Source organism: Macaca fascicularis, chromosome 13 (genome assembly GCF_037993035.2).
Source record: "Macaca fascicularis isolate 582-1 chromosome 13, T2T-MFA8v1.1".
In the NCBI taxonomy this organism is placed as follows: domain Eukaryota; kingdom Metazoa; phylum Chordata; class Mammalia; order Primates; family Cercopithecidae; genus Macaca; species Macaca fascicularis.
The window spans coordinates 55,435,001-55,461,326 of NC_088387.1; the positions used below are offsets into that span (position 1 = coordinate 55,435,001).

At 42.4% G+C, this 26,326-nt stretch overlaps 1 protein-coding gene and 1 long non-coding RNA gene across 15 annotated transcripts in view; one reads left to right on the forward strand and one right to left on the reverse strand.

Annotated features, from left to right (window-relative positions):
- The window catches only part of MEIS1 (Meis homeobox 1), a 138,525-nt gene extending 113,937 nt beyond the window's left edge, over window positions 1-24,588 (reverse strand). For 8 of the 14 annotated variants that reach the window (XR_012422313.1, XR_012422312.1, XR_012422315.1 and 5 more), the window contains exons 1-6: window positions 23,802-24,588; window positions 21,689-21,915; window positions 19,670-19,811; window positions 19,034-19,084; window positions 18,180-18,230; window positions 16,601-16,747 (exon numbers count right to left, since the gene is read on the reverse strand). Coding sequence is in view for 10 of the 14 variants with exons in the window: in XM_005575719.3 (XP_005575776.1) it covers window positions 16,601-16,747; window positions 18,180-18,230; window positions 19,034-19,084; window positions 19,670-19,811; window positions 21,689-21,915; window positions 23,802-23,813 (630 nt within the window). In the remaining 4 variants the exon portion in view is untranslated. Of the gene's footprint in view, window positions 1-16,600; window positions 16,748-18,179; window positions 18,231-19,033; window positions 19,085-19,669; window positions 19,812-19,987; window positions 20,088-21,688; window positions 21,916-23,801 lie in introns of all 14 variants that reach the window. The other 6 variants (XM_074011643.1, XM_074011644.1, XM_074011641.1 and 3 more) reach the window with 3 other exon arrangements.
- On the forward strand, window positions 19,255-20,115 carry LOC135966816 (uncharacterized). Its single transcript, XR_010580432.2, has 2 exons — window positions 19,255-19,415; window positions 19,976-20,115. It is a non-coding gene; the product is annotated as an uncharacterized lncRNA (long non-coding RNA).
- Window positions 24,589-26,326: the final 1,738 nt, after the last annotated feature.

The window sequence follows — 26,326 nt, forward strand, 5'->3', positions numbered from 1 at the left end:
ATGGTCTTAAATAAGTCATAACCTCTTGAAACCTTAATGTCCTCATCTGTAAATGGGGATAAAAACTACTCCCTTGCAGACATAACATATGTAAATTGTCAAGCATGCAGCAAGCACTCAATAAATGGCAGCTTCTATAGTTCTTAATGTAGCAACATAAATTGACCTAAGCCAAGCCTGGGATATCTACATACAGGTGTATTCAGTGTGTAGACCTTCTGGAAAGAATGGTTAACCTGAGCTGGCTTCGTGCACAGCTTGGTGTGCTTTGTGCTATCTCCCAGCTGCTGTGTGCTCAGGGAATGCAAACTGATCTTATTTTCACCTTGGAATAACATGATTTTTACAGGTGGTTTGCTCCTCCCCACCTCGTCAAGTTTAATTCGATACCTAATATTTATAAATCACTTTACAGTATACAAAGCATCTTGACACATCTTCCCAGTCAGTCATTCGCCACATCAGTATGATGCCAGAATCATTTTTTTCGAACCAAAATAGAGTTGTTTTTTTTTTCCTTCAAAACTTCTACACCACTGATCCCATTCAAAAAGGTGGATAATTGAGAGTCTGATGATCTTTACTGTGAAGGGGTCAGTTAGCAGCTATGTAGAAATTGATGAAATAATCAGTGTTCAAAATTCGAAGCCAGTCTGCACCTATCAGTAGGTGGCTTTCTCTTTGGGGAGGTACATTTACTCTCTCAAATCACCGGGGTCTCTTTAGTAAGTGATCTCTAGTGGCCTGAAAGACCTGGCTTATCTCCAAAAGTGAACAATTTAGTATCTCCAGGTGAGGACAGTGTCCAGGGCCTCATGGGAAAGGCACCAGTGTGCATGGTACTCAGGCATACACATGCATACTCACACTCGCAGGCATGCCCATGTCCGTATGTACATGCCCACGTGCACACTTGTGCTCTTCCATGAAGCACAGTGGATGGGATCGCTGCATGTCAGCATCCCACACTGTCGGGAGAGGAGGGGGGATGCATCTAATTAGCCTGGCTCCCCTTGACTTTTCCCCTCCGTCTATACAGCGTTTTTTAGGATCCTTAAAGGCGCATGACTTCAGCAAATATCATTTCTTATACACTCCTCAATCAATGATACCATCTGAGGAAAGGGACCAGAGAGAGATCCATATGCAGAGAAATGAGGAGAAGAGAAGGGGTGTAGGAGCTGCTGTGAGAAACAATACACATTTACCTGTGTATACCTGAAGCTGGGGAATGAGGAGGCTGAGAAGGCTTTCTATGTTTGAGTATTTAAAGTCTTGTCATGCTGAAACTACTGTTGAAATGCTTGGTGGCTCACATTTGTATCTGTTTGACAACCAAAACATATCATATAATCATTCAACCCACTCAACTATCATGTACTGAGCACCTATAATTTGCTAGAGCCCTAGGTACAGCCTGCTCCTCTCAAAACATACTTCCTTGGGGCTATATCTACTCAACTTCAATTTCAGGTAATTCTGGAAAAAAAGTTACGTGGATTTCTTTAAAAAAAAAAAATCCCTAGAAATCACTAAGCAAAATTCATTTAACCACAACAAGTTTAGGCAGTATGTTTTGTTTTGCCTTCTTTTTTTCCTAACACAGAAAAACTGCTTTTACCTTTTGAGCATTTAGATGTTTTGAAATGCCATAAACATTCACAAATGAGTATTTCACTGTGCACACATACTGTGGATTCAGGGGCCACATTAAAGTGTTGTGAGGAATGATATGGATGTGAAATAGCGTGCTTTAGAGAAAGCTTTTCTAAGTCCACACTATGCCCTGCTGAAAGTGGATAAAATGCAGAGGCAATTGTTGGTTCTGGGAAAAGAGTGGTAGGTGCCCGAGGCACCTCCCTGATGGAGGCCCACACTCACCTTTGGCAGAGAGGCCAACTTTTTAAAAGGTTACCTCCCTCACACACTTTATCCACTTTCTCCAACTCTCTTTTTGCTCATTTCCTTCTCTGCCCCCTCCCTCACTCGCTTACCTTTGCCAAGTCTGTAAGGCATGCCAGGGTTCTTGTTGAGCCCTTTTTTAATGCTGTGATAAAATGTGCTTATGACTCCACTTAATAGAGGCCTGAAGACCTGAATTCTGGTGACTTAGGGCAGATGGTAAATTAGCGGTAAGACAATGGAAATCCAACATCCCTCTTCAGAATCTGTGGCTTTCACTAACACACCACACTGCCTCTTCTCGCAGTTCCAGCCCTGTCATATTTGCCATTGTGAACGTTTAATCTAGAAATGCATCTTGGTTATCTAATCATCTCTTATGTCTTGCACTCACTACATTAGTGCCAGCCAGTAATCTTTACACACAGCATAAATGTGTACACTTGAGCGTCAAATGAGGCAGATTTCTAAGACCTTAGTGGCTAAGCAACTCTCGTGAATTGCTTGCAAATAAACGCGTGTGTGTGTGTGTGTGTGTGTGTGTGTGTGTGTGTGTGTATAAAATCATAGGATAGTAGCTGCGGGTAGTTTGCATAGGTAGACATAGCATCTATTAAATAGAGTTCCATATTTCCCAGTTCTCACGTACCACAAATAAAACCTACAAAAATGATAATTTTTCAAACATTGAATCCTCTATCTCTGTGTAATGAGGCATGTAGAGAGGAGGAAAAGAATTTTTGTGCTTTCTTGCCTTTGGTGAAAATTCTCCAAGGAGTAATTTCATCTTTAAATGAAAAGTTTTCTACCAGGTGATTGTTCAAGCTTCAGAAATCACTAAAGCCTGGGTTCAGACATGAGTGTGCACATGGGTTCACACACACACCGCAACACACACCTATCATGTACATAAGGCATAAGGCAAAAGAACGTTAAAAAATGAATCTAATGGTTTTTTAATTACGTTGTAACGGAATTTAAAGCAACCTGGCTGTAAGATATATATATATATATATATATATATATATATATATATATATATATATATCTTTTATATATATATCTCGTGTGTGTGTGTGTGTATATATATATATATATATATATATATTATTTATTTATTTTTTTTTTTGAGATGGAGTCTCACTCTGTCGCCCAGGCTGGAGTGCAGTGGCCGGATCTCAGCTCACTGCAAGCTCCGCCTCCCGGGTTTACGCCATTCTCCTGCCTCAGCCTCTCCCGAGTAGCTGGGACTACAGGCACCCGCCACCTCGCCCGGCTATTTTTTTGTAATTTTTAGTAGAGACGGGGTTTCACCGTGTTAGCCAGGATGGTCTTGATCTCCTGACCTAGTGATTCGCCCGTCTCGGCCTCCCAAAGTGCTGGGATTACAGGCTTGAGAAGATATACGTTTAACACCTGCTATCCCTTAAAGATTTTGCTCATTGTCCTGTAATCAGCATGCTTCACTCTCCTCTCAATACTCAGGTGCTAGGCTGCTGTGGCAGGCAGTGAGGGTGAGGACCTTAGGAAGCCAGGATTGAATACCACAGAACACTCTCCCAATGCTGCTTAAAACCATAGTTTACAACAACCTCGTGTCTTCTGGGTCTCCACTCTAACATTTTCAGGAATTTATTGATCTGCACAGTTGAATTAATTTACCCAATAAATTATAAGTGAATCAACTAGGCTAAGCAAAGGTCTACAGATGTAAAACAACACTCAGAATATTCCAAAGGCTTTCCTGATGAAATCAAGACAGCACTGATACTTTTTGCCCAATTCTTTAACTTTGACAATCAATGCTAACATCATCCCATGGTGACCCTACTGTGGTCTAAGAAGATAATATAGATTTCTACATGTGGTACATTCAGATAAATTGCAAAGAAAGGGAATAATTACAACCAAAGGGCAATTGACAAGAAATGACAATCGGTTTTACCAAAGTCTCAAAACTGGCAAGTAATAGAAATTATTCAAGTGCCCTGAATGTTCAAATTCTACTTAGCAGTTTATTGTAGAGAAAAATCTTAAGAAGAGAGAAGATAAAGCCTCAATACGCTAAAATCTTAGAAAAAGTATTTATTTATGTTTTAATAACCTTTTCTTTTTCTATGCCATTGTATTATAACTGGCATGCTATTAATAAAACTAAATTCTTATATTTACTGACTTTAATGACCCTAAGTGCTTCTACTTTTGAAATCATACCTACAGCTGGGCGCAGTGGCTCACACCTGTAATCCCAGCACTTTGGGAGCTGAGGCAGGCAGATAACCTGAGGTCAGGAGTTTGAGACCATCCTGGCTAACATGGTGAAACCCCGTCTCTACTAAAAAAAAAAAAAAAAAAAAAATTAGCTGGATGTAGTGGCGGGCACCTGTAATCCTAGCTACACGGGAGGCTGAGGCAGGAGATTTGCTTGAACCTGGGAGGCGGAGGTTGCAGTGAGCCAAGATTGTACCACTGCACTCCAGCCTGGGAGACAAGAGTGAAACTCCATCTCAAAAAAAAAAAAAAATCATACCTATAAATTGTAGTTCATAGAGTTAAATAAATGTTTGACTGAAAAAAAAAAAAACCTAATCCACTGACACCACTATATTTGCAAATAAGTATACCTAAATACTTCAAACCGTATTATCCATTTATCTTTTGAGAGTTTTCTGCTGAACTTTGATCATTTTCTATTATTTCTACTTAGCAGTGGGAGAAGAATCAGTAAATTACATGCCAGTATACCTGATGTTATAAAATCCTCTTTATAAGATTGTTTGCTTCCCAGTGTTTTATTTTACATTTGTAACTTAGTATCAGTGCTCCTTGTTCTGCAAACAAATTAAGATAAAATAAACTTAAAAGTGTTTTATATAAAACAACTTTAAACCACAAACTTTCTAGGCAAGGCTCCTCGCAAAAAAAAAAATAAAAAAAAAAATAAAAATAAAAATTTAAAAAAAATAAAAATTTAAAATCCAATAATGCAGACAACATTGTATAATGAGTAAAAGCAGATAATAATATCCTGAAAGCAACCAGACCTCAGCATGAAGTATTTGTATTCAGAAATGTGGGGGAAAAGTACTTAGCCCAAAGTCCTTACATAACTGTTATTTGAATTTTACCCTAGGAGTGAGTCTGCAGTGATTCACCATACTATCTCAGCAAAATAGCTGAGTTCAGTCTCCTTTTACACTACGCTGAAATCAGAATAAAAATGACCCCTTATAGTAAGAATTAAGATATTTTTCTTAAACTCTATGATTACAAAACACTCTATAAAACAACATCCCCATCAACCAGCACCCAATCCTTCCTCCATAAACCCAATTCCTGTTACTGAAGGTTGGGCAGAATACAATCGAGAAGATAAAATATTATGTAATGAAGTGCTTATTGGATTGGGGATTTACTACTCTAAATGTTTTAGATGCATTTTTATTTAGTTCTTACAGTAACTCACTAAAGTGGGTACTGTTACTATCCCCATTTTACAGATTATTAAACTAAGTCCCCTCAAGGTGCAGTGACTTGCCCTCTCACAGCAAAGTCTAGATTCAAATATGAGTGCTCTAGCTCTAAACTGTACATAGTTCATTAGAACACCGCCTTCCTGAAAGGGTGTGTAACTGAAAATGACAAGCAGTACAATTAACTGCTTATTCTCAAGTGTTTCTGAAGTTTTCTCTTTTCTAATTCTAAACTCTCAAGCCAGAGAACACACAATTGAGACATAAGAACAAAAAAAAAAAAAATTCAGCCAAGATATAGCCTTGTTTTATTCTACCTCATAGCATTATACTTTGAATAAAAGAACCATAGAAATTTATATTTACCACTGATTTCCACTAATAATTAGTAATAGGGTATTTTCTAATTTCCCTATGGTTTCTTTAGAAGCACTTCTGATTTTTTATACTTTTTACAACATTTTGTGTTTTAAGTGTCTCTCATTCCTCAAGAATCTTTAAGTCCACTGACAATGTTAAATTTGGAGGTTGGGAAAAGATTATTCCCTTCCTTCATTATTTAACTTGGGTAAAATCATCAGTGAGGCCTTTCTCAAAGCATCTTGAGATTTAATTTGAGTTTCTGGTTCCTACAATGGTCAAGTTTTCTATATTTCAAGATACTTAACTAAGAGATCAGCCAAAGCAACTGTGAATTCCAGAAGTAGGATACTGAGTTGCACTGTGCACTTTTTAAGGAATTCTAATTAATCAGAATGCCATTCTTCAGCCACACCCAAGGCTATTATTCTAGAGACTATTCATACTATTTAACAGTTACAGAGTATTTGGAATATTGAAAGTATACTACGAGTAAAGAAAAGCCCCATAATTGATTTGTCAATGTTTTGTTCTCCTGTTTTTCTATTGGCATGTTCTTTACATGCCCTCAATAAATATTAAACACTCAGACAATTCACTATTAGGATGGCAAGCAAACCTTTAGAATGTTGCAACAGTAGAGTGAAGAACAATGCACCTAATTGAAATGGCAGGGTAATTTGGAAAATAAAATTGAGTTGCTGCAAATTCCAAATTCCAGAATAAAAATGTTTATACTCACTTAAATGCAGATTGTTACTGCCTTTGAATAATTATTAGAATAAAAATAATTGAACACCAGCAATACACTTGATATGCACCGAACAAGCATATTCTACATCTCTCTGTTATTTTGTGCAAAGAAGTACAGGACATAATCACTCAGATGTTTTTCTTGCTTATTTTGTTATTAAACACAGCTTTTAAAATCCCAAAATATAATGAAACAATAGGCCAAGCCACCAAATACACAAATAGTGCTATAAACTTTATGAACAACATTCTTCAGAAAATTTTGGAACACATTAAGGACAGGGAAAGCAGACTGAAAGAAAGGAAGGGGGTTAAATAATTCTACAACTGAATATCTTTCTTTTTCTTGAACATATTAATTTATCATCAATTTCAATTCAAAATGTAAAATTCCTGTTTCTCTTTGTTAGAAGCTAGAGCCAAGAAAACTATGACAATTTAAATGAAAATGGCAAACTACATTTGCATCTGGAGATATAAAATATAAACATGTAATGACTCTATAAGAGATAATATTTATCTGCAGTCTGAGGGTAATCCTTAGTATCTACTTAGGGTTATACCACATTGGCAGAGAAGCCACCCTTATCTCATGAAGATGAATTCCATATGCTCTGTAGAGTTATAGTAAAATTCCCACAAATAATGTATATGATAGAATGTAAATAAATAATAAATTTATATGTTCAAGAGTGAAGGGCAGGGTGGTTTCTCATGACACTGCATCTCTTAGGAAGGAACAATTTTAAATGAAAGTAGTGTTCAATGGTGATTTATCACAAATTGTTTACACTAAAATATTCTCAAGCGTGGATTTTAAAACAACTTCAGATCTGGTGGGAACTTTCAAGTAAATGTTGCAACTAAACCCACAATGCCTAATTATACCGCTAAAGTTTCTGTTCTGACTGAAGCATAATAGCAAATAGCGCCTTACCTATTTGCTGTTATTTTAAATTTTCTATATATGTGTTGGCTGGATTTTATGATCAATGAAATGTGTAGGTTTAAAATGTCATATACGAATTTCTCTGTGAAACACAGAGCTTTTTTTTCCTTCAGGAAGAAAAATTTTAATATGCAGCAAATATATAGGAAGGCTATATATTGAAAAATATCCAAAAAGAGCCCACCTGCGCTAGCTAGTTCGCCAGGACGTTGTATGTAAAAAGTATTCCTCCACCTCTCTAAAGTATCTCCATTTTGAAGCTCTGTAGACAAACACTCCACTTCATGTAAATAGCGTAAGCATGCCTTTAGAATTTCAGACATTGTACACCATTTAGTTTGAAATTAAGTTTTCAAATTGCTAAGGAATAATCTCTGAATAACAGAAAACACTACAGGTCACAGTTAATTATAGCTTGTCTATCAAATTAAGTTAATATTCAAGAACACATCCAAATAGTTATGGAGACATTAAGAGGAGGTTTATTGTCAAAGAAATTCTTATTCATTCAGCTTCTAATATTTTTAAAAGAAGAGACATAAGCCTTTTACAAGTTGAGATGGAATAAGGAAACTCTGGGTTTACAGTCAAATTGCTCTCTTCATTGTCCTTTTGACAGCTGTGTCAATTTCATTATAAACTTCATTTTCCAGAGTTTCATAATAGTCATAAACACACTTCACTTTAAAGAGTTTCTATGGGACGTAATATGAATGCAAATTCAGAATAAAATGCAAATCATGGAGGTCTGGGACCAAATATGGACAATCAGTTAAGAATACAGTTGCTGAAAATAAACATTTAGGCTTTTAGAGGAAGAACCAAAGGGGCTGATATTAATCTTTACACCAAGTGTTCACAGCTCTAGGGAAGACAAATAAGAATAACAGTTTTCAGTTTTTCACTTAATTGTAAAGCACAGGTTGGGAATATTTGATGACTTTGGCCTCTATTCATTCCTGTTTTGAAGTGAGTAACATTCTTCATTTTCTCACGAAAATAAACCCACATATGGGTAATAACCCACAAGGCACTCCAGTAGGAAAATGAGACCTACCAAACTAGCCCAAGTTCAAATCTCAGGCATAGAAGGTTTCCAAAGGGTGGAAAAAAAGTGATCAGAAAAAGAAAGAGCTACATATAGTTCGATCTTGCTAAATAATAACCAACAACCCAGAAATTTAAAGCTAATGGATAATAAACATGCTACCATATTATAAAGTGTAAGGAAAAATCTATAGAAATGGAAATTCACAAGCAACGATTCATTCTAAGCTAGCTTATGTGGTCAGGTATTGATAATAGAATGTTGTCATATATTGATATTAGAGTAATTCTAATATCACTCAAAATATTATTTACTGATATCTTCTAAATGAGTTAAAGTAATATATATTTAAGTCCATTGTAAAATGTAAGACTTTGTATTAGGTTAAAATGTAAAAGAAGCAGCACAACTATAACAGTTGCTAACATTTGTTAAACTCATAAGGTTGTGGTCATTTTTAAAGTTTCACTTAGTAAACTTATCGATAATAATAGGCATTTTATTTTTTTTGAATAATATGATTTCATTTAAGGATTTTTTGGTCTTGTTTTTGAGACAGCATCTTGTTATATTGCCCAAGCCGGCAACTCCTCAGCTCAAGTGATTCTCCTGCCTCAGCCTCTGGATTAGCTGAGACTATAGGTGCATGCCAGGATTTTATTTGAGTTTTTTAAAGAACCATAACATTATGCTCTCAAGGTTCTTTACTTCATGAGTATAAATTATATTAATTGTAAATGGAGTTATGAAGTACAAGGGAAGAATCCATTGTAGAAACATATTTTTGAGAATTACAAATAAGGTAAAACTTCTTTTCTCAACGTATTTGTCCTCCATTAGTGTATGCCATATAAATAGGTCCATATGTCATGGAAAAACCATAATATGGTTACTTTATATCTTAAAACAGATATAGCTATATAATTTGTGTCAATTTCATTATAAACTTCAATTGTATTGATATACAGCTATACAGCTTGTATTTATTTGATTGTATGTACTCATGACACCAATAAACAACAGGTGTATAGTTCAATATGTGTACAGATGAGCATTTTTCCATCAGAGAATCAACCCTTGATGGTATATTTTAGTCAGTTTTAGAAACTCTGAACCAAGAAGTCAAGAATATAAAATAATTTAAAAATATTTGCACTCTTGTATTTTCCTTTAACAAGAACATACTTTCTAGATTAAGAAATGCTATTTGGCAAAAGAGTGTTTGAAGAAAGTGTAGTAAAAGGTTGCCAATTGCTTTAATTCTGTGCACTTGAATGCATTAAATTGATCAAAATTGGATTCTAGTGACAAATATTTAAATGAATATATTCTCACTTATTTCACATAGTATCCTTTATACCATTTATTCAAATGTCCAATTTATAAGTGTAGGGATTCCAGCAATTGGCCAATGTAGGTATACTTCCTGGAGAGTCTGTTTAAGATTCCAAAAGGCTTCTCTGAATTCCTATAATCCTGAAATCATGGTATGTTAAATTAAAGATACAGTGAAGATGTTCTTTTATCTTTTACACTACATCGACACACTCATTTGCTTGAACTTTTCAAAATTGATTTTAGACACCCATGGTTTATTTGCATATGTTAAAGACAGCAAAATATTCAAAATTTTACAGGATGCCAAAAATCAAAATTTGTAATTATGATTAAAACTTAAATTGGGAGACTGTATTTCATATGTTTTAGACCAGAACTTTTTATACAGGTATTACATTCTGATATTTCCTGCTTAGTAAGAAGAGCAAGTCCAACAGGATTTAGAGCAGTGTTGTTTTACTTGGGATTTGGAAAATCTTTAAATCTATAATAACATCTGTACAACTGTCAGATAAACTGTGTCACATGTTTCTATTTTCATTTCTTTATTTGTAAAAGAATACTTTCCCATAATTTTTATTTAATTCTTAAATATTAAATTTTTTTGCACTCAGGAGAAATGGCAAATAATTTTGTTCCGATTATGTCATAAAGTACTACTTTGATTCAAATATGACAGACATCATAATCCACAAAAGGCCATGTAAAATGCTACCGTTGCAAACATTTAAGACGGTGTAACAAAAATGACTGAGAACTGTATCAGTTTACTATCCTTCAACTATTTCCCTGACAGTGGAGTCAAATAATTTTGAATTATAGACCTTCTTACAGGAAGCCTTATTTCATGTTCATTTTTTGATCATTTCCCTGCTAGTCCCTATAGGAATTTGGCTGTATGCCGACTTTCCTTTAAAAGTTTTTGTGTACGTGCTTGGGTTGTGTTTGATGATTAAATGATCATTTATTAAAACTTTAGCATTTCCCATTTGTTTGACATATTTATGTTTCATAAGAAAATATTGTTGTTGCAATGGCAAGCATAACATTACCAATACTAGAATACTTCATTTAAATTCATGTTGACAGTATTTTCATTTATGGCAAGTGTCTTAGTATAATTTGTTATGCATTCTTCATTCTTCATTCCAACTCCACCTGTGAGGTAAGCTAGGGAAGGTAAGCTAGTTTTAGGACAGTAAGCCCCATGGTAATACTTTAGTCTATCTACTTGGCCTTTATAAACATAAGTTTATACTATGGGAGCACAAATAGTCTTTGTTTTTTAAGAGTATAGAATTTTACTGGGTTTTTTTTTTTTCTTGTCACCCAGCCACAGCTGTGTTTTAAATCTTTTGGGACTAAGACAAACATTTAAAAATTCAAACATATGAGTGTTTGAAAACATAATGATTTACAATTTATATATTTTCAAAGTTGGACAATTCTAGCATGGTATTTCAGTTACTTTTTTGAAAGCCCAGCCCACATTTTAATCCTTTTTTCTTCCTTCTCTTCTTCCTCTATTATTTAAGATTCTCCATGTTTTCTAATACAAGTCTTTAAGTTAGGACCAATAGCTATATAAAACAACTACTCTATATATTTCAGAATGGTGAGCAATGGAGTCATTCTGGTAGGAGAAGAATTGCTATTTGAATGACCTACTGCCATGGAGCTAGTTAAATCACTGAACAATAGTTACTGTTATGAGGTTTTACTTTGTACAAAGTAGCATTAGTATCATTGCTTTCCATTATTCATGCAACTTGCACTGGGGACTTCCACTGAGAGAGAGATTGAAAGAGAGAGAGACAGAGAGGGAGAGAAGCTATGCAAAGGATATTTTTGTAGTATTAGCGTTTAGACGTAGAGACATTTACCAATGTAATTGATCTCAACCTATCTGCATACATGCTGTATTTTTCCCCTTGTTTTTTCTAGAATGTTTTAAAAGTGTCCCTATTAAGAATCAATACATCCCTACTCTGAAACTCACACATAAATACACACTAAAAGCCAACCAGAAAGTAACAATAAAAATATACCCGGTAAACAACTAACTTTTAATTCAAAGGGTGCTACGTAATAAAGGGCCTAGAATGAACATCCCAATTAGCCAGTGTAGTGACAAGCAGTCAACACCTTATTATTTAATCATTAAAGAGAATCTTGCCATAATTTCCCTTTGACATATATTTTAAAAGGAATTAAGACTATGTCACATGACCCACAACACAATCAAATGTAAAGTTAGGTGATGCTAAGACTTTATCACTTGCAAGTCCTGTGGACTGAGAGGTTTCAGGATTAAGGCATTAAGTGGGAAGCTACGAAGCATTTACAATTTAAATAAGATGTATCCAAATGGAAGCATTTAAAAACAAACTACCTGACAAAGGGACCATTTTTCTGCCTCCCACTGTTTGTGTACACTTTTCTTATTGGATGACAAGGAATTGCAGACATTTCTAGTATTAGTAAATATTCGCTGGCCCTATCTATTTGCCTCTAAAGCAGCAGATCCAATCCATGCAGGACATTAGGTTGCTTCTTGCCCTCCCAGCCCCATCCCTGACTGTGACACCTCCCCTAAAGGGAAAGCTTAAATCTCCCTTGCAAAAATCTCCCCCGCTTCTTCGGAGGGGGGCGTTTTCTGTCAAGTTCCACCTCATTTCAAAGGATTTTAAGCCAAACTCTGCTTCAGAAACAACATTGTGAACTTTTGAAATAAAACAATCGCCATCAGAGTTCCCAAGCCCACTTGGGAACCAAAGCGCACTGGACCCGGCCGCCCCAGATCCCAGAGGCCTGGCGGCCCTGCGCTCTCCAGTCTGGGCTGCACAGCCCTGGCGGCCGTCCCCCGGGAGCTCGGCAGCACTTGGCATTTAACCTGCCTGGCGAGCGTGGTTCTCTGGTTCCATATCTGCAAGCCATATTACTTCTCCCCAGACGTCAGAGACATAGCTGGATTAACATGCAACAGGGCGCCCTGGGCAGCCCGACAGCCTTCGCCCAGGAGCTGCTAAATGCAGATTCAGACGAGGACCCCCCGGAGAGCTGCTGTTGAATAAAAACTGTAATCCAAAGGGACCATTTCTCTGCCTCCTGCTGCTTGTGGGAAGAGCCAGGGCCACCGCTGAGGCCGAAGCACAGACCTAGCTAATCTCGGCTCGCTACCGGCAGGCGTGGCCACCCCGGGAGGCGGCCCTGGGGGCCCAGAGACTCTGCTCCGCTCTCCCCTCTCTCCCAACGCGTTCTTGGAGTGGAAAATGCTTAGATTCAAGAAGTGGCGCGCAACAGAAGCGGCCTAGGAAGTCGACTGCTCCTTCCTGGAGCGCGGCCTAAAGTCTAGCAACTGGGTGGCCAGGCCTCTCCCCGCCTAACCCCTCTTGGCGCCCCCAAATCCACCCAAGGGCCCCTAGAACACGCGCCCCGCCTCCGGTCGAACCCGCATCGTTCTCTGAAATCAAGCAGGTTCAACCCTCGCCTCGATGCCTAGCACCATGGCCCCCCTCTCCTTCTGCTCCGGGGTCGCAGCCGGGACCTCGCCCCACGCTGAGGCCGGGAAGCCCCTGGCGCCCCTCGCTTCCCCCAGCCTCGGGGAGCCCGGAACATCCAAGCCGAGCCTAGACCGCGGCGGTCAGGAGAGGGCGCCCAGGAGGCTCGCGCCCGCCAAGGTAGCTCTCTCTGGCAGGGACCTCCAGGCAGCCCCAAGATTGGGCGTGGGGGAAGGAACCTGAGTGTGGGGAAGAACGGGATTACAGTTTCTACTGGTGTCTTAATCCTATTTTAAAAATAAATAGGAAAGAGAGAAGGAAGAAAAGAAAGAAAAAAGAGCGAGAGAGCGAGAGAGCAAGAAAGAAAGAGGAAGGGAGGAAGGGAGGAAGGGAGGAAGGGAGGAAGGGAGGAAGGGAGGAAGGGAGGAAGGGAGGAAAGAAGGAAGGAAGGAAGGAAGGAAGGAAGGAAGGAAGGAAGGAAGGAAGGAAGGAAGGAAGGAAGGAAGGAAGGAAGGAAAAGGACTGAACTAGCGCTACAAGGCCAAGTGGATTTCCGCCGACTTAGCCCTCCGAGATACCGCCTAGTATCAAAGTCGTTGATCCCAGGTCCCCGCGCTGGTGGCAGTCTTCGCGCCCTCCGAGGAAAAAAAGTAAAATAAAATAAATCGTGCCGCCAACGGGCCCTAGAGACAGAGGGGTTAATGAGCTAACAAGGCCCAGCGTTCTCACAGCACGAGAAGCGTCCAGTCCCGGAGCGCACCCTCTGCGGAGGCTCAAACTGGCTGGGCTGCATTCGCAGACAGGTGGAGGGGCCATCCTTCCTGCCTGGCCCCCAGGACGCCGCACTAGGGGTTCAGCGGCCCGGAGGGACAGGCCAGCAGGCTCCAGTCCGGAGAACTGGCGCCCACCAGGCGTCCTGGTGCTTCACTCGTCGCGCCTCAGCTCCCCAGGGCAGTGGAGCCCACCGGCGTCCGTGGCACTGTACCACATGCGCCCAGCGCTTTGCGCTCCCCTCTCCAAACCTGACCTTGAGTTTGCTGTCCTCCGACCAGCTGAAACCTGGGTGAGCCCCAGGGGGCCACACAAGCAAGCCCACGCGCAAAGGCCAACAGCGCCACGAGCTCAGCCAAAGTGTCGAAGCCCACTCTTAACCAGCGGGGACCAGAAATCAGATTCTCATTTTAGAGGTAGAAGAGAATAAAATGCGAATTTTTATCCAATACAATTGCATACCAATCTTTGCATATCTTAAGTTAAGGGAATTGGGTAACAAAAGTTTAGGTAAGGAGAAGGGGGGAGATCCATGATAATATATTAATTTTTGTATTCTCTCCCCCTCCAAAAAATCCCCATAACTTTGTTCTTTTATCTTTGACTTTAATAAAATAATGATTCCTTGAGAAAATGGGGTATAAATCTTCATTTTGGAGGCAATTAAAGTGTTGATTTCATTCATGCCCCTAAGCGATTCTTGTAATTTGCTCAAATAGCTTTATGTACCCAGCACTCCGGAGCTTTTAGAATCCCATTTTCTAGTTAGGCTTGTTGGATTGCAATTTTTATTCCACAGCAGCTACTCGAGGGTTCCTCAGCAGAATCTGCACTCAACAGCTCCCGGGCGAAGGCTGGCGGGTTGAACCAGACTTGAGGCCCGGGCAGCCCGCGGGGGCCAAGGCTGGGAGCCGCCTGCAGTTTTCCCACCTCTGTGGGGCCGCACGGGGATTGCGCACGCTGCGTGTTCTGTGCACTCGTCTACACTGCCGAAAGTTTCCAACTCTCCAGATCACAGTGCGGACCCGGCACATTGGCACTTTTAAATCTCTGCTCTGCCTGTTTCCCGCTCCCCATGGGCAAAAGAGGAATTCAGCCTGTGTCGCGGGGGTTGCCCAGAGAAAATCAAGCTGAGAATGTATTTTAAGAGGATAATGTTGAGAGAAGAAAACCATAAGATGACACTAAGAACCAGGTGTCAGGCACTCCGACAAGGACTGTACAAGACAGCCACTGGCCAACAGAGATCATGGCAGAGCTTACAGAGTAGCTGGCCTTTGGCTTAACAAAGGCAGGCTGATCTCTTCCCCCAAGTCAGGACTCACGTGCGCCGAGTCAGAAAGAGAAACAACTCTGGGCCTTCACTTATACAGGGGGGAAGGTTGGGAGGGTGCAGAGCAGGCCAGCTACCCAAATCTCCAGACGCCTTGCAACAATTCGCAACAGAACCGTTCTGAGCCCTGTTTCATCTCACTCACTCCACACGTTTTCACTTTCATTGCATTTTTGCAACTCCTTTGGACCAATCCAGAGATACAGCCACAGGAGAGAGAAAGGCACCCTGGGAGCAAACAGTGGTGTTGGGGTGACACAGAGAGAGAAATCCCCTCAGCAACTCCAAATAAAAGTCGTCCCTACTTAGTAACGCATCGGAAGAAGGGCCTGGAGGGAGGACAGGAGAGGAGGGAGCGCAGCAAGCCAACCCTCAGTTGAGAGCAAAGGCGGTGCGAGCTCCCCCACCCTCCTTACCCAGGGGGCCGCCGGGGTTCCCCTGATGCTGACATGTCCACAAGCTGCCAACCCAGAGGGCCCAGAGCACATACCAGCTGGAGGATGAGTGGAAAGAAGGAGGGGAAAAGTCCATATTTATCTGTTTTTATAACCTCGGCCTGGTCTTATTTTTTCTATTAAGTACAATAAAATGGGCGAGCTTGCAGTGAACACCACACAAAGCAATGTTCAGTGAGGTCTAGAAGCGTTCGGCCGAGGAAAACTGACAAGACAGGCTAATGAACCGTACAGACAGGGAGAAAATAGCCAGCATTTGCTAGATTTCAAACCCTCGCTGTCTCTCTTAGACCACCTATCTTGGATTTATTCCTAATAAAATAAGAAATAAGCAGACCCTACACTTTTCTTTTCTTGAAGATAGAAGGGGGAAAATGCTCCAGAACAAAGCCCCTACAATCAGAGGCGGTCACTGGCAGTTAACACTCCCATTATTATAGAGGGTAAATAAAATAAAGACAAAAATTAAAAGCGACAAGAAACAGGTCAAGTTTGCTAGCAAAGCTTTTACAAGCTCATCTCTCCAGGTCGAATCCCAGAGCCAGCCTTAATGAAGCAATAATAGCCACATTATTCAAAAATTTTCATTTCGATGGAAATGTATCTAAAAGAGACTTAATCATATGCAAATAATAAAAGGAGGTGGTAGTGACCCAGCAAGCAATATGCATACAGATTTTTTTTTTTCCCAGGGATGTTGAAATTGAAAAGCGCGTACCTGGTCGGTTAGATTTGCTGATCTTGTTATATCTTCACTGTCTGATTTTGATCCTCCTTCTCTATCGTCTATCACCAAATCGATAGGCATTTTCCCTTTCAAACAGCTAATATACCGGTGGCAGAAATTGTCACATAATTCGTGTACCTACATTATGACAGAAATAAAAAAATGGGAATATAATCAGGAGTGCATAAATGACATTGACAAGTGCAATCCACCCCCCTTGTGAGATCCAAACTTCCAAATAGGGGAAACACAGGGCAATTGTCCTCCAGAGACCCCCAGATGCATCCAGAATTAGGAATAACTTTCTTTTCTTGCAAAATAGAGATATCCCAGAAAATTGACAGTGACAAGATGATTCACAGGCTACAACATATTCAACACCCGTGTTAAATTCATCTGCTCCTGGGGCTGTGGTCATTAGAGAGGTGACCTGCGTAGGTGACATTTAAGGTAAACTATTTAATTTCATCCAGTGACTTTATCATAAATTCCTTTCCAATGTGTCTAAGGAAAAAATGTATATCTGTGTATATATGCACATATATATTCTCCAAAGAACCTGTACTGTGGTGGCATAGAATACATGCCTGACAACCCAAGTCCTTATTATATTTGTAATAAAGGTTTTTATCTCTAAGGGTCATATTTTAGAACACTTTCTTTTAAAAAAAAAAAAATGGAAGGAAATCAAGTTGCCAGTACTCCTGATATAAGAAAACATACAGCCACAAAAACATATCAAATTGATTTTTCTTTTTTTTTTACAAAAAGGAGAAGGAATGCCTCAAAATATTTAGGTGTAAGTGCGGAGGTTTCCTACAGGCCCCAGGCATCAGTGACATGCAAAAATTCACAAGAAACCCCAGTGTGCTTGCAATTTAATGTTAGTTTGAATTACAATGCATTAAGTTTTTATTGCTGAGATTTATAGAACAGCTAGCAAAATCATGTTATCCCACACCCTTTCCTGAGTGTGAAAGTGGGGTGTGTGCAGGATTCACAGATTCAAGAAATTGACACAACTATCAACTCTGCTTTGTCTCTGCAAAACGTTTAATGTGCCTCCCCACCACCTCCTCCAGACTCCTTCCCGCTCCTCCTCCTTCTCCCCTTCTGCCTCTCCCCTGTGTCTGATCTGCCGCTGCCCTCAAGACTGTCTTCCAGAAACTCACAACAACTGAACAAAACTTTTTTCTCCCTCAGAGGTAGCAAAGAAGAGGAGGAAGAGGATGAGAAGAGACAACAGAGGTATTAACCTGTGAAACCACCTCAGAGCAGCATTCTAAACATCAGCTGGGATGCATAGAATTGCAACTATTTACACAAAGCCAGCAAGTTATTAAGAATGAACACAAGGCTAGGGCGTTTGTGATCCCGGTTTTAGTGGCTGAAATTGTAATTAAACTGCGAAGAGAAATGGACGCTAAGATTGGCCTTGACACTAATTACCAGAAAGAAAGACATTTATGCAAATATATCAGAAGGCTGAACTTCAGCCATTCTGAACCCTCCCCCTCTGTGTGCTTCGGGGTAAGGGGTAAGTAAAAGGAAAAGAGGCTAGAGAAATTACCTTCTCTAATTCCAACAGATGAAACCTTAATACTTGTATGGCTTGAATCATCTGCAAAGATACAAAAACAATAAGCACCCCATTCCTGCTTGCAGAAAACTGGCTGTCACAGCTCTACCATCTCCAGCCCACCCCCTCCCACCAGTAAATAGAGTTATTTTGATTTATGGCAATAACACTAAAACTTAATAGCAGCAACTGGGTACCATCTAGAGGTTTATATTTCTTAAGGAGAAAAAAATAGCTAAAACAACAACAGAGCATCTAAGTGGGGCTCATAAACACTCTCCTCCCCCATGGCTCTCCCCTTTCTCAGTGCCACTCTCAGTGCCACTGGTCCCACCCCACCCCAAAAGGGCTAAACACTGGACTAAATGTGTCCTTGGAAGGACTGGACAGAAAAATATTTCAAATGGCCCTCAAACTGTGGCTTTTCCCATTGCAAAGTTTCTGCTGCCTTCCTTACACCTTTCAGGCAAACTGGTTGTTTAGGGGCTCTGGTCCGGTGGCTGCCCTCGTGATGGGACTTAGAGGGCTGGGAAGTCCGCAAAGTTTAAGCACACACGCTGACAGGCCGGGAGATAAATCCCCGCGCTGATTAGAGCTGCGCAGCCCGGCTGTCATAAAAAACAAAAGCTCCGTTTCCCAGCGCCTGCTCGCCCGGCCCCTCTCGAGATGAATTTATTTCCCCGGGATCTTGTCCCGGACCAGTTGTCCGTGGACAGAAACATTTGCAGCCAACCTTCAGGCACGGGAAGACCGGTCTAGAAATCTCAGGGCTCTCAAAGCAAAGCTGAGGGCACTGGAGGTGGGAGGTGGGGGATGGGGGCGGGGGGATAGGGGTCCGCTCTTACCAAGTTATCCAGTTCTGGATTAGAAGAAAATAGAGGTTTTTCTGCGCGAATCTAAATACAAGTGAGAAGGAGAGGGGAGAGGGAGGGGAGAGAAAAAAGAAAGAAAAATTTGAAATCTGGTCGCCTTCCTAGTTTCTTGCCTCATTACCCTGTTGGGGGCAGGATGTAACCCTCTGGGAGGGACCCGGTGACACCGAGTTCGTCCCGCGCAGAAACATTTCAGTGTGAATTAAGCTGAAAACAAGCCCAGAGCTCAGTCTTACTTCTACTAGCAACTACGGTTCTCAGGGAGGCTGCTCAGCCCGCCAAGTCCACAGCAGCTACAACCGTGGTGTTCTAGATTTTATTCTGCAGTGAGCTCTCCACGTTTGCTTTCTGGAGGGTGAGTGGGGATGCAGATGGGTGATTTTAAGTTATCTGCAAACAGACACTCAGACAGAAAGAAAATCTGAGGTTGGAGGTAACACTCATGGCTTAGGGCCGACTATGTGCTGGCTACTTTTGAAAGTGTGCCGTGTGTGTGTGTGTGTGTGTGTGTGTGTGTGTGTGTGTGCGCGCGCGCGCGCGCGTTTGTGTGTTGGGGAAGGGGGGGCTCTCCTTTTGTTTCTTTTACTTTTTAACATTTATTTTGCTGACCTGTTTGGCGAACACGGCTATATCTTCATTGAAAGACTCTGACGAGCAGACGTCCCCGCCCGCCACCCCTGGCTCGCGGGGGGTACAAGTAGCTAATTCACATTTCTCAAAAATCAGTGCTAAGAGAGGGAAGAGGGGGTGTCTGCAAGAAAATACAACAGTCACAAACAACATAATGGTTAGTCCCCAGTCAATGGAAAAAGGTGCCCAAGAAAAACAGCCGGAGGAGCAAGAGGAACAGACCCCCTCTCGGATTGTGTCATCTACTTTTTTCCTTTTCCTCCCCCCCCCCGCCCCGCGACCCAGGTGACCGCTCACCTCCCCTTCCTCCTGGAGCCCTGAAGTCGGAGGCCCTGAGCCATGGACGGTATCTGAGGATCGGTTTAGCGTATCTGGCCGGAGAAATTGGCAACATTTGCTACGAATAAAACCCAAGCGTTTCCAGCAGCCATTTTGAATTAAGTTTCCCACCCGACAAGCCCTCGTCCCCTCCACTGCACATCCAGGATCTGGTGGAGGAGAAAGGCGCCGGGCGGAGGGGTGGGGAGGGCTGGTTCCTGCGGGTTCCTCCTAGGCGGCCGCGCGAAGCCCAGGCTCGGGGGATCTCGGTGCAGGCGCTCAGCTAACTTGGGGAAAGGACGTCCATGGCCGTGGGGCCGACTGTCAACGGGCTGCACCTAGGGATCCCAACCCCAAGACCCTCGGAGAGCCGGGAGGCTCCTCCTCAGCTCCTCGCACACTCCCCTCCCTTCGCAGGCGGCCCCCACCGCCCCCCAAAGAAAGTTCCTTCAAATGTTCCTGCGGTACAGCCTTTCATTTTGTCTCTGCGAAGTGGCAAAGCAGCTAGTATTGCGAGGGGCCTAGATGTCGCTTGTCTCAGCCCATAAAAAAGAAAGAAAAAGAAGAAGAAGAAGAAAGGAAGAAAGAAAAGCTTCTTCTAATGCTCAAGGAGGTATCTCAAGTCTTTTATTAGCTCTCACTGCTCAGCTGGGAATTTAACAGTTTGGGGTCCTTTACAAAGCTTCCCCAAATGTTCGGTCCCAGAGCCTAAACCACTTGTAGTTAACGCTGCGGACAGAACGGTGGGATTTAAACAAGCCCATCGCACAAGGGATCAGAAAATAAAGCAAAAAGAGTATATATATATTCTTTTGCCACGGAGGGTCAGTGGGTTCTGATTTTTTAAAAATAAATAAATAGAAATAAAAGTTTCTGCAAAGTAAAACGAGGTTCCCAAATTCATCGGCACACAGTAGGCACAAGTGAGTTTCAAAGGATTCTACTAGTCCAGGGTCTAATCGAATGGCGGAGGAGAAAGCATTGTAAACCGCGGCCAGAAAACAACCTCCGAGGAAGAGCGCCCCGAATTTACTTATTTCTAAATCCTGCAGGTTTCACATTTGAGCACAAAGTGCTAAAACATCTAGAAGTTTCTTAATGTGTGTAACAATTCAGAGCAAGCTCCTCTCCTTGACTTCAGTGGTCAAACTCCCTAAATGCAAAACATGTTCCCCCTTGCTTGACCTGCAACTGTCCTGCCTTGGTTTTATTGTGCAGTGGCAGAGCCAGCATAAGGCTGCTGAGTAAACTTAGCAAGTCAGAACAATCAGTGGCTTAAAAGAGATTTTCCCTTAAACTAAAAGTTTCGTTCCAACACAAAGGCGCCTACATTTAGAAACCCCTAACGCTCTCGGGCGAAATCGAGCGAGGAAGGACTCCAGCCCTCTGAGGGAATGTGAGAGGGGACAAGGGCCCTTTAGCCAGCTTCTTCTGATCTGTGACCCCCTTGCGGGCACTGCCATGGTGGAGCAGGGCACTGAATGTGCACAGAGTGTGTATGGAGATGTAGGGCTTCGGGGATGGCAGGTCACCTCCCCAAATTCTCCATGCAATGTGAATGAAAAGTCACCAAAGATGTAGCTCCAATCCAGAGAACTCTTACTTTCCTCTTACCAAGGGCACAGGGAAAGAGGGAAGCATTGAGTCTCAACTAGTTAACCTGCTGCCCATTGTACCTACCCATAAATGGCATCTTTATCTCTCTTTAAAGCGTCATTGACAGAGGAGCCCATGCTGGGGGCCATGGCGTTGGTGTGAGCTGTGTGCGGGTACTGATGCGAGTGCAGAGGAGGCCCGTGGTTCAGGTGGTGGACCGGCTGCATGGACCTGGCTGCATGCGGGTCCCCATACATCGTGGAGGGGATGCCTACTCCATCCATGCCCCCGTAATGGGGTAGATCGTCGTACTGCATGACAAACAGGAGAAAAAGAAGGTTCAGGAGGCCAGGCGGGCAAATGGGAGAACGGCAAGGCACCACCGAGCTTATATAAGGTCAGTCCAGCTGGATCCTTCCACCCGGAATTCGGTGGCCTTTCATCTCTAAAGCTGAGTTTTCTTATTTTAAAATTAAGGATTTAAGTAAAAATTATGGAATTCTCAGCGAGACTCATCTGGGATGAATGATCTTGCCCTAACTTGTGTCCCTATCAACTAGTTCAGAAATTCAGGCTCCTTTGGCAAGAAGGAAAGAAGAAAGAAGGAGAGAAAGAGCATTCTCCGGAGGGTGGAAGGTGAAACGGGCATGTCTCTGGAGGAAGAAATTCAAAATCACAATAATAAAACGTGCCAGGACACTGCAGCAAACCCGCCTAGTTTCACAGCCCCTTCACATCAGGGGGAATTTAAAAAAAAAAAAAAAGTTATGATGGGAACAGCTACGCCAAGCACGTGAATTTAGACAGGCTTCTCATTTTATTTCCCTGCCGGCGTGAGGTTAGCCAGTCCTGCAAGACACTGCACTTCTTTTGCTTTCCAAGACAAACTCTGCTAATTATACAAAACTAACTGACCCCTTATAAGTGAAACTCAAAGAAGGGTAGCTTTTCCTGAACATTAGAGCTGAATTTAGAATTGGGCAATTCCCCACCCCCAAAGTTAAAGAAAAATCTATAGTTGAAGCAGCTAATATTCTATTTTCTTGTTTACTCTTATGAACTTTCTTTCCAGACTAGAAGTCAAGGAGGCAAATGTTACTCACCAGGTTTAAAGCAAATTCAAAAGCAAATGCACAGAGAACCTCCCATCTTCCTCTTCCAGAAAAAAAAAAAACAAAAAAAACCCAAAAAACAAAAAACTACTTTCATATTGATTGTCATTATTTTTTGTGTGTGAAATTTAGCTATTTAGACTTTTCTAATTGGTTCATTCCAGGCAAGTTATTTTCCCAAGATTTGGAGGCGCTGAGAGTGAAATGATTTTCAAAGAAAGGAGGAATTGCCACTTTCATCTCCTTAAAGCCAGAGGTGTGAAAAGAGTTTGGAAGAACGCTGACATTTGCCTGAACCAAGGGAGTAAAGAAAAATGTGTCAGCCTAGTAACTTTCTTTTGCAAACAGGGCTTTGAGGGCCAGGACACAAATTATGCAAGGAAGGCTTTTTGTAGACCCCCTTTCTTTTAAGAAACTACCTCAGTTGGGTTGTCATTGTCTCACTTTACTCTCACTGCATTTCCATTGAAAAAGGAATATGGGGAAATTAGTATTGCATTTTTAAAGTGAGTAACTGTGTGCTTAGTATTCAATTAGTACAGGGCTTATCTAAGAGAAACTTGCAAAATATTGCCTTGTATACAAATCTATACAAATTGAAATTACTATAAAAAGATGAATGTTTTCTGACCAAAAAATTGGCTATACTATGACAGTTATTTCCTTTAAAAAGCTAAATACTTCTAGTGATATTAAAGATGAGCGTAATCAATAACATATCAGAAGTTTCCAGCTGCATATTTTAGTTTAAACATAACTTTAAACTTCTGATCTCTGAATGTTCAAATTACAGCATTAGGTATCTAGTTAAAAAAAAAAAAGATGATTGTTTGAGCTTGCATTTTTATTTATATAGCTGCTGGTTAGGAATCTATAGATAAATTGATTCCTTTAATTAACAACTCCAAGTAACATACATAAGTCTACAAATGCATTGAATAAATCCTCTCGCTTTAGGCCACTGCTTTAGGAGCCTCATTTTTTAAAAGAGAGAGAGAAAAAAAGGAAACTTTTTAGCAGTGTCTTTCGGCCACGTTTCAATTTAATCTCACATTTGAGTTCCACAATTGTTTTTTAATACGTACCCTTTGCGCCATCGGCCTCTCTGGCTCCCTTCCTACTTCAACTTCTAATATATCCTCTTTAAGGCCAGTGTGAAAAGAAACAAATATTCAAACTCCCCCGGAAAAAAAAAAAAAAAAAAAAGCACGACGAAAAATCCCTTAACGTCTCCAGCAACGTGAGCTACTGGTCCCAGATCTTCGGTCTACGGGACCTGAAGCAAAGCGCCCGAGTCACTGAGCATAAAAGCGCTCCGTTTCCAAGACAGCAGCGGGGGCAAAAAAAAAAAAAAAAAAAAAAAAAAAGAAAAGAGAAAGAAAAAAAAAAAGCAGATCTTCTCTCCCCCCAAAAATCAGTTAAAAAAAAAAAAAAAAAGAAAGAAAGAAAAAGAAAAAAAAAAAGAGCGCCCCTCAGACCCAACTACCAAATCTCATGGCTTTCTGCCACTCCAGCTGTCAATCACAGGCGAGGTTGTCAACGTGGTGAATGAATGATCATCCGCTCTGTCTTCTTCTGGTCAGAACACCTCAAATGTTAATATTCAAATGCACAAAGCCCTAGCGCTCGCTTCCCTTGAATCAGTCCTAATTCCTAATCAGTTTCTCTCTTCTCTCTCTTTCTTTCTCTCTCTCTCTCTCTCCCCCTCTCTTTGCAAGTGCTGCACTGGAGGGAGATTAGAGGAGGAGGGTTAAAAAAAATGTCTGTCTGAGTTTGTCTTAAAGGAGCCACGATCGATGCTGCCCGCTTGCAGTCCCCGTGCGTGTGTAAAGTGTGTGTTGCACAGGCGGAGAGGTGGATTCCGACCAGAATGCTAGAACCCGGAAGTAGTGGTGGCCATAACAGGTCGCGTCTTACACAATGCATTGGGCTGCAGCAAGTAGGCTCCTCGGCAGGGGTGGGTGCGCGAAGCGAGCTCTGGCCGCACTGGAGAGGCAGAGAGGCGCTCCATTAAATCGCACGCCCAGGCACAAACACTACACACCCAGTACACACGCACACAAACGCAGGCAGTAGCCCGCGGCCGCCGGCTTTATTTTCAGTATTCTTTTCTTTCCCTCCCCCTGCAGACTCTCTCCCCAAAGCCGACTCTCTTGAAATAAATTGGGAATCAACGCCGGGCAGGCAGCAGCGGGAGTTATTTTGCACAGGGCTCCGCGCATGGACTTCATGACTTTCCTCGAAATTACTGGGGTCGGCCAGTGTTTTTCGGGGCAGGGGGTGATGCGCAAAGTACTGAATTCTCAGAACTAAACACTGCAAGGAGAAAAGTCAAACCGGGAGCTTGGAGCAGAAGGAGGAGGGAGAAGCCGGGCTGGGAAAACCTCTGTTAAGGAGTCCTGAGAACGTGGGGTGGAGGTGGCTCGGGCTTTCTGCAGACCCAGCTTAGAGGTTTCTTTGCTGTTAGAGGTGGACGCCCGCCTGGGGAAAAGAAAATGCTAGCATTTTGTCACTTTGGGTCTGGACTCCTCCACCTCCTAGCCCCGGCGGCTCCCAGCCTCAGCCTAGGCGTCCAGCGCGAAGTAGAGAGGAAGGGAGGGAACAATGAGCTGAGCGCGGGGAATGTGCCCCCAGCGCCTGTTTACAAACACCAAGCTATTTATGATCGTCGGAAAGCGAAACCCAGCTCGGGCTCGCAGCAGCCCAGACCTCGCGGGTGGAGCAGGGGCCGGGGAGCTGCTGGGAGGGAGGCTCTTTCTCGGACCCGCTCGGGGTGAGGCGGCCGTGCGCCCAGGGCGCGGCGCGGCGCGGCGCGACGCTGCCGGAGTGCTAGGCTCGGGCTGCAGCCACCGCTGCCTTTGTCTTAGAGGCGCTGAGGGGGCTCCAGCCTCGACCTCTCCCGGGCCTGTTAGAACCTCGCGTCCCCCTATCTTTCTCCAGCGACGCCCTGCCCTCACCACCCCAGACATCCTTCCCCGCGCTCCTTTCCCGTCCCCAACCCGGCTTGGCGAAACCTCCCAGTGCCAGAGAAAAATAAATCCGCTTCGGAAGCTGAGATTTCAGACAAAAGCTGCCCGTACCTACAACTCGGAGGCTCCAACCAGCCACTGTTTTTTTGTTTTGTTTTTAACTTTAACACCTATGGCCTGAGCTTTAATTCCCCCCCCCCCCTTTATTCTCCCGCTCTAAGCTTCTCCCTTGTGATTATATTTAGTGGCGTTATTTTCGTATTTATATTTCTGTCCGCTGGGCTCTGATCTGCCGAAATGGCTCAGCCGCAGCAGCTCGACCAGCGGCTGGAAACCTCACATCCACAAGCAGGGCTCGCAGCTCGCTCGGCTCGGAGAGGATTCTTCCCCCTCCCTCCAGCTGAAACCTCGCAGAAAACTCCCCCTGCGGTTGACTGGAAAATGAGCTCACCCAAATCTCGGTAGGCAGCCGTGGAGGAGTGCTCGGCCAATCAGGAGGCGCCCCCGCCCAGGCAGCCGCGCATTGGCTGCGGGGAAAATCAATTATCAAATAATCGATCAGCAGGGAGCTTCGATCTGCGGGGAATGCAAACTGCCAGTCCCTATTCCCGCCCTGAAGGTGGCCAAAAGGCTGACTCCCT